Raw genomic sequence first — 12869 nt, 5'->3', positions numbered from 1 at the left:
CTGATAATATGCACATCTCCTCTTGGTAGTGAAGCTTCCCATAAAGTTTCATTGAATTCCGGTCATAAGTTGCTGAGAAATAGCCCGCACGAAAATTGTGGACGTACGGATGCACACACGCACGGACAGACAAAGCGGAGACTATATGCTCCCCCCAAAATACATTTTCGGGGAGCATAAAAAAATCCAGTGAAAGCGAAGAGTGTTGTTGAAGATTAGCCTGTGAAAACTGCTCAGTCTATATTCTCTGACAACAGTTTATGCACATGCTTTTAGCTCGAGTTTTCCAGAGCAGCTCGAATGATTGCGCAATTTGTAGAGGGTGTTTAGCATAATTGTGCTTGGTGTATATAAATATAAGCGTATAAAAATAATCAATCCAGAGAAAGTCAATGTGGCTTATCAGCCTTTATATGTTTTGACTTTCAGTGGAATTCGCCCAGAATTTGTTCAGAGATGTACATATTAGATAGAAAAAAACCTCAAAGACATGCAAAATCATTATTCTCATTACCGGCCTACCTCGTTTCAATTCCCTGAGCTTTCATCACTACAAGTGGAAAATTGCACAAAAAATGTTGGATTTTGTGTCTTATTCATATGAAAATGTTTTGTTTCATTTTCTTTGTTCTTTCGATTGTCACGGTAACAAAACATGGTGGTTGTTTTCTTGGATATTTCTCACACATTGTCCAACCATGCCCGTGGCTAGCTTTTACCAGTGATATTTATATATAAACAAACATTATGAAAAGTTATAATAGGTCAACCTGTTGCTCTATGAGTTAAATATTATTCGAGCATAATAACTACACTGATATCCAAACAGTTTAATAACTGGGATATGTAAACACAAATTCTATGATATTGGAGCATTGTTGAACACAGTATTCTCCAGAAAAATTTGAAAAGCCAGTTATGTTTTCAAAGTAGCAGGACGTGATGAAGCAATAAAACGGGTGTTTTTAACCTATTTCAATTTATAATTATGTTTGGGAAAAGTAGCCGGGGTCTAGATTGAATGTAAACGGTGAAATAGACGGCTGTCGGAGTTTCTAGAGAGCACTGTGTTATCATATGATATCTCAATAAGCTATGTAAGATAACTTTGTAGTATACCATTTTGAAATTGCCATATGATTTATAAGCCGCGTTAGCATTATGGTACTAAAAATGTGTCCATGATTTATAAGAAGTATTATCATAATGCTTTCAAAAAGAGGTTGTTTGATATGTAACAGTGTGTTCATACGGTAACACTGTTACCAGGATATCTCAATGAAGCATCTAAGTTATTTTAGTTTTAAATCAAAATATCTCACGCATATGTCCATGATACATGGACAACAAGTTCTTCAAATTGCCAACCAATCAAAACATTGATATTGTTATGACAACAATGTGCCAATGATATCTTAAGATTGTCTTGCGATTTTTATAAAACACAAATAGGCATGATAATAAAAATATTTATACAATTGTGACATATCTCAAATTTCTTCATAATATGTAACAATGATATCGTTATGACATATCTGCAATGTGTTCATAATATGTAAACAATGATATCTCAATTTTTTTTCATAATAAAAATTATATCATTATACCTGAATAAACCCGAAACGTTATTTAAATGACTTTATAAAGGTCAACAAAAGTGCTTTCATGCATTTTTCAAATGCTGGAAAACATAACATTATACTTGCAGTATCTAAACACTGATATCAACATGATACGTAAACATTGTGTACACAATGTCCAAAAAAACAAACTCCAATTATGATATGTGAACAAAGTTTTATGATAATTATTCAACAATGTTCAACATATAATGAAACAATGACCATTCTGCCGAGCAAGATTTCAAAGCATTACAACCACTTCCCATGCAAGTCATGCAAACTGGAAGAAACAAAATCAAGTTCAAATACGCGAACTTGTCCATCAAAATACACAAACATGCTTTCATGTCGGGTAATAAAAATTCATTATCGTTACCTAGGGTTACTAATTTTTGTTTCTTTTCGCATAAAGATCAATGCTGGTCACCTAAAACAATATTGCATTTCATGGTAAGTATTTCAATAGATGAGAAGGTCTGATGGCAGAAAACAGAATTCAAAAATGTGTCTTTTATTTAAAAAAAAATGTTTTGATAACATTTTTTTTTTTAATTAATTATATAATATCAGTGTAATTACAATTAACAGAAGTGTAATTACGATTAAAAGAAGTGTAATTACAATTAACAGCAGTGTAATTACAATTAACAGAAAGGAAATATCAATAAATAAGAGATATTGATAATTCAAATAAAACTGATAATTTTACATGCTTTACACAATCTCGCAGACAAATATGAATATCCCTGAATAAGATATATTGCAAATTCATGTAAAACTGAAAATTTGTACGCTTTACACAATCTCTAAGAAAAATATTGCATTGATCACAAACTGTACGTATCATGTAAGTCACAAAAAAGCATGTTCTTCATACTATTTTTAATTTCAAATTTTTACCGTGCTGAGAAGCATAATTCGGCGACGGTAAAGGACCATTTGCGATTTTCTTTTACTTTCCCGAGATTCTGCCCTGGCAGGGTCCTTGGGAAGCATTGGGGAGTGCGTGTAGCGTAACGGGGTGGAATTTTGAGTGGCGGGGTTTTGCATAGAGTTTCTAGGCAAAGATTCTCTCTTCAGTGGGGATAAAGCGCCGGACGATTTGCTGACAATAATGTTAAAAATGAAATTACTGGGCAAATGTGTTGTTGATAAGCCAAGCTTTGGGAAAACGGGGATTAATGCATGGAAGTAAAGTCTCTTCCCCGATTAGCCTGTGCAGTCTGATTAGGCTAATCAAATACGACACTTTCCGCTTTAATGGAATTTTTTGTTGAAGGAAATTCTCTTCTAAATGAAAATCCAATTTCAGCGGAAAGTGTCATCCTTGATTAGCCTGTGCAGATTGCACAGGCTAATCTTGGATGACACAATAGAGCACATGCATTAAGCCCAGTTTTCCCACAAAGTTGCTGCTAGTGTTATCAAGAGAAAGACTTTAGGTGCATACAACCTACACAAATTCATAACTTATAACATATACATGGATATATTTAGTCATCACATCTCTTTGTCCCAATTTAATAAGTATAATTACCACAAATAACTGTAACAACAACAACAAAAATAGTGGACAGTCTTTGTACAAAAATAAACCAAATCACCTTACGTCAAAGCAATGCTACTAGAAAAAGGTCACCTCATAGTTTGCTTGACATAACATACTTAACCAAACCAATATATATTTTCACATTATTATAGTACAGCCAAAGCGGCACAAACATAATCCGCGGCTACACCACGGCCAGATTATTAGCGCGGCGGCCGAATCGTGTGTTCACGCGGCGTATTGCCATGGCACTCGGCATCGATCCACGCAACGCCGCCGAGTCTGTATTAACCTCGGGTACTTTCGCGGAGTAAATCCGCCGCATACGTACGCAGCGGATCGAGTGAAAAGATATTCACCTACATGTACATACATGTATGTGTAGCGTAGAATTAGTTACGCACAACTGTTTATGTTTCGTTCGATTATCATTAGTAAATTTGTAATCCGAAACACACTTCCGAATTTCAATGCTAACGCGTCCTTTGGCAAATTCTAGCGTCAAATAAACAGTGCTAAAATATCCTTTGTTTCATAAAAAGCGCGCGAAAATTATGCAGACATGTAGAACGTCGTTTGCAAAGTTTGGGTGTATTTTGTGTTGTATAAATACATGAACATCACGTCAGGCATAAATGGCGTGTTCAGTGGAAAAATAACGCCCCCATTAGACGTTATTTCATCATCTCTATAAATAGTAACAAATGCCAAAATGTATTTGATACTTTAGGAAATATCGAGAATGTTTGTGTATTGTAAATATTTACCAACATTTGCTTTAAAACTGGAATATACGGGATTATTGGATAACTAGTAGCGATATTAACTGTATAATATGAACAAAATAAAACGTGTTTATATACGCATATTCAAACAATATTTATAATAAGCTGATAATTTACAAAACAACAAATACGTCGCTGTCTTGATTATTGATGTGGCTTCAAACTGCTTATTTTCTCAGCTAAAATATAATAGCAGAATCAACATGCAATTAATTTATAAATCCACCATATGCTGGAGCCTTGACCACTTGTATGTGCGAAAACATAATTACGTGACCTTGTTTATGTGTGAAATACATACATTACGGGCGGGAAACAAACTTAATTGGCCAGACACATTAACTATGCTTACATGCTAATACAATCCGCGCACAATAAATTTATTATGATTTTAATTATTATTATAATTGTTCTTTCAAAATTTGTTAACTACATATAACTAATAATTTTAAAAAGATTTTTTATTTCATGATGCGCATCGACTCGGCATCATGTCGCGGATCGCGGCATGCCTCGGCGGACAGATGCTAAGTTTTGCGGCGAAATGGGACTTGCCGCCGCATACTGACGCGGCTTCAACAACTGACGCCGCATCGACTCGTTTCGCCTTGCCGCCGCGGATCGCGAAATACTTTTGTTCCGCTTTGGCTGTATATAACATTAATCATACATAGATATACTAAAGAGATTGCATGTCAGTTACCATATCCAAAACACTTGACAATAGTTAATTTTATGGTTATAAACTCCCACAGAGCTTATATATCACACTGATGCGTCATTCAAGTGACATTCAAGAAACTTTTATGTAGCTTACTACCCCTTCCATTCACAGATCCGCCCAGTTTAAGCACTAGCGCTTTAATAAAAGTTCGCTTATAGTAATCCACTCAAGTTACAATCTCTAACTTTGCACCAAGTGCGTGTATTTCGAAGTCTATGAGATCCTTTCCAAACCAGAGGCTGAATTATGTGTGGACCCGGAGTGGGCCCCAGCACTCACACATAATTTACTCACTACACTCACAAAAATTGGGGCGAATTTTGAAATCAAGCTGCAATTTCCAGCTTCTTCTTTAATACTGAAAGTTTTTCAATTTTTTCATTGATACTGAATTTTTTCATTTTTTTTCATTGATACTGAAAGTTTTTCAATTATGGTGACTAACCCCAACCTGTCCAGTATGATGACCATCAACCAAACTCACATGCTGCCGGTAACGGGAATTGAACCCAGGTTGTCTAGGTGAGAAGCGAGTGAACCAACCATGGTGTTAGCTGGACAGCCACTTTGCACCATTAGTCTTCAAGACACGATATTTGAAGCATTTGTAGTCCCTTACAAAGTTAGATTTAAATAAAGACCTTTCTTAATGGATTCAAGTTTTAAAGGCTTCATTTCCAATCCTTAGATACTGATGAGCAGCAAACAGCATAAAACCCTGAACAGACTGCGAGATACTCGCTGGCTGTTCTAGTTTTATGCTGTTTGTACATAGCCATTTTCACTTTGCTTCTGAGTGGGAAAGGGTTATCAGTCCAAAACACAGCCCTAACCCACTCATATGTCCAAAATTAGTGAAAGATGCAATAAATCATGTCCAAAATTAGTGAAAGATGCAATAAATCATGTCCAAAATTAGTGAAAGATGCAATAAATCATGTCCAAAATTAGTGAAAGATGCAATAAATCAATAGTGATTTAATAATTGACCTTTTTCTAGTTCAACATAATGTTAATATAGATACAAACAAAACACTTGCACCTCTTTAAGCTGACAAAACGACGAATGATACATGATATACATGATAGATATCATAACAGGACAAAATTTACCCCTACCTTCATTATACTTCCATGAAAAGTCCGTTCGCGTCTGATATGGTAATAACAAATAAACAAACTTTATTGTATGCTATCCGGTGGTTTATAGAGAAATATTAGTGAATTAAAACAGATCATTTAACAGTGATTATTATCAATATTATTCACTGTTATACTGTGAATTGACGTCGTTTTCCTGAAAATATGACGTCATTATTTCAGTTAAAATACAAATATAATCATTTGTAAGCATAAAATAGCAGAAAATGTGTTGAATTTGGTGGAAAATCTATTTTAATTCACTCATAATTATACAACAAAATATTTTTTAAAGATCACTCGTGAATTAAATTTGATTAATTCCACCATCCAACAAATATCCTACATTTAATGCATATCAAAGCTAGCTAGACAATGTCACTGTGAATTCCAGAACACCCCCCTAAAAAACGTTGTGGAGGGTAAAATAATTTTCACAAACGTTCAAATTAATTTCAGTCAAGATAAAACATGAAACTATTGTATCTCATGAACATATATTCAGCAGAAACAAAACTTTCAGTTCAACTAGTGAAATACATCACTATATCAATTAATGAACAGCACTTTAAATGATGTCAACAAGCATTTATGTACAATACATGTAATATAATGGTCATGTTAAAGTGTTGTCTATGATACTGTGACATATTTGGACTTGTACACAGCTAAGGTACCAGTCTATGATACTGTGACATATTTGGACTTGTACACAGCTAAGGTACCATATTGGATGTGTCAAAGTTGAGTTTGCCAGTTAGTTACAAGTACAACAAGATGTGTTTGTGAAAAAACAACACACTATGTCCCCCAACTATATATTGGACCTTTGACCTTGAAGGTTGACCTTGACCTTTCAACACTCAAAATGAGATACACATGCATGCCAAATATCAAGTTGCTATCTTTTATATTGCAAAAGTTATGGCCAATGTTAAAGTTTGACGCAAACAAACCAACAAACCAACAGACAGGGCAAAAACAAAACTGGGGGACAAATAAAGCACTGTATTAGGTCGCCGTGGTGTAATGGATATGGTGTCCGCCTAGCGACCTGGAGGTCACGGGTTCCATCCCCACTGTGGGAGCGTTCTTCGATCTCCCCCATAGACTCGAAAGCGTTTAAAACAAGCCTTAGGCTTGTTTGCAATGAAGCTAAAATAAATAAGTTCAAAACTAAATAGCACTGTATGCTACACAATGCTCTTAATTTTTTTTTTATATGTACCTACTTTATTGTGTGTTTCAGAAAGATCAAACTCGAACTGTCCAATATGGAATAGGATCTCCCTTTAAGCAGGGAACAATTTCATTAACTTTTCACCTAATAATGGCTTTACAATACCTGCTGCAGTAATGATTTGTTGAAACTTCACCTATGGCTTATTAGTTAAAATGGTGTCAGTAATACGCAACATTTACCTAACCAAAGTACCATTTTACCACTATCACAATTAAGTATAATTATCTAACAACACCAAAATGGTATTCAAAAACCAGAATCACATAAAAATTAATTTTTTTTAAAAAGCATAATAGGATTTACTGAGTATTGACCCTCAACCACCAAACACCTAAATCAACTGCATACATTATGGCCACAGATCATAAAAGCTCAGTTAAGATATATACAAACTACCCTCTTCCATGACCCAAAAAAGTTTCCAGACACGAATTTCTTACTGTTTTGATATATTTGGTAGGCTGCGCACATACCAGCCTACCCGATCATGATCATGCAGAAGACTTGTGTTCGTATTCTCTGGTTTACTTTCCCTACTTTTGCGCCTGAAAAAAAATGGCGACTTCATCCGTCTTACAGAAAACTTTTTAATAATTGAAACTGAGAAAATCTCATAGGACCTTGGCAGTTTTGTGTCATTTTGGAACCAATCTTTGAAGCAAGTCTTCAAGATACTTTTAAAAGAGAAGGACGTTGTTTGGCAATGGCCGATTTTTCATATTAATTACAAAAGTTCTGGTTATCGTTTAATTGAAATATAATTATCATTTTATAAACAGGCACAGACTGAAATCTTCATTTTGATTTGTCAAACAAGAGTAAATCTTCTAAACATTGGTCAAACGAAAGTATGTCATTTGAACATTTGTAAAACAAAAGTATGTCATTTGAACGTTGGTAAAACAAAAGTTTAGCAATTGAACATAGGTTAAAACAAAGTTTTTCATTTGAACATGGTCAAACAAGTTTGTAATTTGAAAATTGGTCAAACAAATGTTTGTCATTTGAGCATTGGTCAAATAAAAGTATGTCATTTGAACATTGGACAAACAAAAATTTAGCGAATGAACATTGGTCAAACAAAAGTATATCATTTGAACATTGGTCAAACAAAAGTTTGTCATTTGAATATTGGTCAAACAAAAGTGTTATTTGAACATAATATAGTCAAACAAAAGATAGTAATTTGAACATTGGTCAAACAAAAGTTTGTCATTTGAACATTTGTCAACAAAAGTATATCATTTGAACATTGGACAAACAAACAAAAAGTATGACTTTAGAAATTGGTATAATAGATAACAAAATATGGCAATTTAACATTTTGAAACAGCAGGATTCTAAGAGCAAGAGCCACTAAAAAAAACCCAGAAAACAAGAGATGTGTTTGTCAGAAATACAATGCCCCCTTCTGCGCCGCTTTGAAGCCATATATTTGAACTTTGACCTTGAAGGATGACCTTGACCTTTTATCACTCAAAATGTGCAGCTCCATGAGATACACATGCATGCCAAACATCAAGTTGCTATCTGAAGCGCCATAGAAGTTATGAGCATTTCTCGAAACCTAAATGCGAAACCTAAATGCAAATTGTAACGGAAAGACAGACAGACAGAGAGACGGACGGTCCGATCACTATATGCCCTCCCTCTGGGGCATACAAATCTATTGCCCTGATTAAGTATTTCAGTAAAGAGGGGCAATCAAGACATTTAAATGGCTAAAAATGAAGGATATGTTCTAAAAAATTAACAACAGCTTGTTAAAGTAGAAATAGAAACCCCTAATGCCACATTAGAAAGTCACAATATTTTTTTCTAGAAATAAAAAATGAAATTTTTGAACATATGATTATGATAATATTGAATGTTGTACATTGAAAAGTGTAAGAGATCTTTATGAGAGAAGTTTGTTTCTAGGAATGGACAGACAGACAGACTGGCAACCATGGCGAGTACAATAAACCCCCTTCTTCTTTGATGCAGGGGGTATAATACATCCTGTTACATTAAGATTGTAAACAATTACAACTAAAAAAACCTCAACTAAATTACTCTGAAAGAGCTAACAACAAGATTCAAACTTAACGCTTAACATTAACATTCTAAACTTGAAGGATAACAAAAACAAGAGGGCCTGAAAGGCCCAAAGTTGCTCACCTGAGATAACAAGATATTATTGGGACAAATCTTCTGACCAAGTTTCACGAAGATCGGAAAATAAATGTGGCCCCTAGAGTGTTAACATGGTTTTACTATAGCCATATAAGGAAAAATGCCCCGCCCCCTGGCAGCCATGTTTTTCAACCAACCGGCATCATTTTCGAAATCGTCCAAGATATTATTGGGATGAATCTTCTGACCAAGTTTCATTTAGATAGGACAATAAATGTGGCCTCTAGAGTGTTAACAAGATTTTACTTTAGCCATATAAGGAAAAATGCCCCGCCTCCTGGCAGCCATGTTTTTCAACCAACCGGCATCATTTTTGAACTCGTCCAAGATATTTTTGGGATGAATCTTCTGACCAAGTTTCATGAAGATCAGACAATAAATGTGGCCTCTAGAGTGTTAACAAGATTTTACTTTAGCCATATAAGGAACAAGAAATATCTTTAAAAAAGATATACGGCGTTGATAGTTCAATGAATGAGATCAAGGATAGCGAATGTCTTTTTTCTGTGCAGTTCTTAGCTGCATCACACGCAGTACGGGATGTTACGCGGAGTTTTCGCGGCTTATTTTACATTTTTACATATTGCTGGTCATAAACCTATAGATACAAAACAGAAAACCAGAAGAAGAATGGAAGTGAAATTAAAACATACGAGTCAACCGGCCACACAAGAAGTATCCGTATTTATAGGCGCGTTCTTCGAACAAACCTGTTTTAGTGGTTTGATTCGATTATTAACAGTATCGATAATCATCGCGCTCATGCTTAATACATTGGTCAATATGGTGGAATAATTATTGTTAAATTAATCAAAAATAATATTTATCATTGTTTTGTTGAAAACACATTAAGAATCTACATATTTCTGGTCTAAAGAAAATTCCAGGTCACCTAGTTCACGGATAGCGTATTTATTATATAACTATTATTTTACTGGCCGCGAACTCCGGAGATGACCTGTATATAAACTCTGACATTCATACACTGGCCGCGAATTGACCCGGGTTGAAATGCAATGTATTAAAGTGAGGCCTCGCTTCCACTGCTCTTTATACTTTTACATGTTAACATGTTGACAAGAATATGGAAGTAAGTACTAAATATGAGAACATAGCCTTTAAATATAAACGCGTTGCGCTGGTAATTCTCTGAAAATTAAAGGTGTACGCACAAACTGTTTTTATGTCGAGAATTGAGTGTAAAACTGTTCTATCTATTAAGCCTTTTCATTAGAAATAAAATTGTTTCATGCAGTAAAACAGTGTTACAAAGACGCGGATATGTTTCCAATGTTCTGGTGGAATACTCAAATCAGCCAATGGAATAAATGAAGTGTATTCATTCGTACCTAGCCGCGGAAAATTTTATTTGAATTTTATTGGACACTTACAAAGGTCAGGAGAGGTGAAAAGCTGGCTTAATTCAGCTTACGCCGAAAAATGCCCCGCCCCTTGGCAGCCATGTTTTTCAAGCAAACGTAACCATTTTCGAACTCATCCAAGATATCATTGAAACCAATCTTCTGACCAAATTTCATGAAGATTGGACAATAAATGTGGCCTCTAGAGAGTGAACAAGGCAAATGTTGACGTCGCACAACGGACGACGGAAAAAAGGCGATCACAAAAGCTCACCATGAGCATGTTATGCTCAGGTGAGCTAAAAAATAGCGCATCATTTTGTTACCATGTTGTATTACAAACACGCTCCATTTCATCTGCTAGAAAACAAAACCATCAAAAACCTGTAAGCATTATATTATGACACTTAATTAGTTTACACACATATAATGTGCTTTAAACTAGAATTACACTTTCTGCCATTTGAAGACATAAAAGGCTAAATAGTAAAACTATTGCTGACTTGTTAAACAAATACTTTTGTTTGTCTCAAAATGCAGGCAAATGCATGGGGACTTCGTTGATGTTAAAAGTACAACATTTACAAGCTAAAAACACCAAATATCCCCACATGGCAAATTTCAAGATGCAGCCCAATGTAATATAACAGTGGCCGATTTATTTACAGTAAAAGTGCAAAATTAATAAACAAAAGCAGGCCTAATTGTTTTTTAATTTGAGCCCCACCCTGGGAAAACGGAGCCTATTGAATGTGCGCAACGTTTTGTCCCAGATTAGCCAGTGCACAACACTTTCCACCTTGACTAGATTTCTGTGTAGAAGACACTGCCTTAAAACAAAAAATTCATGAAAGTGGAAAGTGTCATCCCTAACTAGCCTGTGCAGACTGCGCAGGCTCTTCTAGGAAGACACTTGTTTTCCCAGAGCTCTGCTCATTTCTAATAATGGAACAAGATGATTAATGCTCCTGTCTTTATTTACCTGGACTTCAATGCCTCGCCGTCTTTCAAATGTTTTGAGACCGGGGCACTTAGCAAACGATCTCCCCGATACGAGTGGCAGGTGGCGTTCGGGGGGTTCCACTAAAACAGAACATGTACTTTTAAAAGCAGGCCTTACTCTTCCATTGGCCAATGGCTACATATTGACACATTTCGCTAAAGGAATTCATACTTTGCTACAACAATTTCTTCATAAAAACCAATAAAATAGTCAAAACAAGAGATGTGTTCGTCAGAAACACAATGTCCCCTATTGCGCCGCTTTGAAGCCATTTATTTGACCTTTGACCTTGAATGATGACCTTGACCTTTCACCACTCAAAATGTGCAGCTCCATGAGATACACATGCATGACAAATATCAAGTTGCTTTCTTGAATATTGCAAAAGTTATCGCAAAACTTTAACCAAGATTAAAGTTTTGGGACAGAATGACAGACCGGCCAAAAACAATATTCCCCCGATCATTTGATCTGGGGGCATAAAAAAAAAAAAAAATTGCCATAGAAAGGAAAATGTGGCTAAATAAAATGTTTACCCAATGGAAGCCTGGAAAAACATTTCTATTCAAAAAAGTTTTGTTAAGTTGCCATGGTGCAGTGAACATGGCGTCTAAAGGAAACGGGTTTATCCCCAATGTGCAAGCGTTCAGCTAATACCTTTTATTTTGAGCTTGATTGCATGAACAGCAAAAGGCTTATTGAGAAGCTCGGGAGTCCTTTCCTGGGTAGAACAAGTACTTAGCTCCTTTGGAGAAATTTAGGAACGTTCCATCATTGGATACCAAACATATGAAATCCCAGTCACTAGTATTGTAAAAACTCAGTAACCATTTTATTTCATTAGATCGATTTACTATCCCCTAAAAACCATTTTCTGTACAGTCCTCCTAAATGGAATTGAATAGAGCCAAGTTTTGAAAGAACGCATGCAATGTAACAGTTCTTGCATTAAAAACGCATGCAATGTAACAGTTCTTGCATTAAGAACACATGCAATGTAACAGTTCTTGCATTAAGAACGCATGCAATGTAACAGTTCTTGCATTAAGAACACATGCAATGTAACAGTTCTTGCATTAAGAACGCATGCAATGTAACAGTTCTTGCATTAAGAACGCATGCAATGTAACAGTTCTTGCATTAAGGTCAGGTGAAAGAACGCATGCAATGTAACAGTTCTTGCATTAAGGTCAGGAAAAGGTTAATCTTTGGAAACTTGGAATTTTAGGCAGTCATCAGGATAAATATATACTTTTAGAGTAAGGGA

The 12869-nt window shown here is 35.3% G+C and overlaps 1 protein-coding gene across 8 annotated transcripts in view; it reads right to left on the bottom strand.

Annotated features, from left to right (window-relative positions):
• LOC127856446 (tubulin monoglutamylase TTLL4-like) overlaps positions 1–12869 on the bottom strand; it is an 87989-nt gene that overhangs the window by 14691 nt on the left and 60429 nt on the right. For 3 of the 8 annotated variants that reach the window (XM_052392660.1, XM_052392653.1, XM_052392657.1), the window contains exon 18: positions 11582–11682. In XM_052392660.1, coding sequence (XP_052248620.1) covers positions 11582–11682 — 101 coding nt within the window. Of the gene's footprint in view, positions 1–522; positions 551–5799; positions 5834–7503; positions 7609–10925; positions 10960–11581; positions 11683–12869 lie in introns of all 8 variants that reach the window. The other 5 variants (XR_008038034.1, XM_052392654.1, XM_052392656.1 and 2 more) reach the window with 4 other exon arrangements.

Source organism: Dreissena polymorpha, chromosome 13 (genome assembly GCF_020536995.1).
Source record: "Dreissena polymorpha isolate Duluth1 chromosome 13, UMN_Dpol_1.0, whole genome shotgun sequence".
Classification (NCBI taxonomy): domain Eukaryota; kingdom Metazoa; phylum Mollusca; class Bivalvia; order Myida; family Dreissenidae; genus Dreissena; species Dreissena polymorpha.
This window is presented reverse-complemented; position numbering and strand designations above follow the sequence as displayed.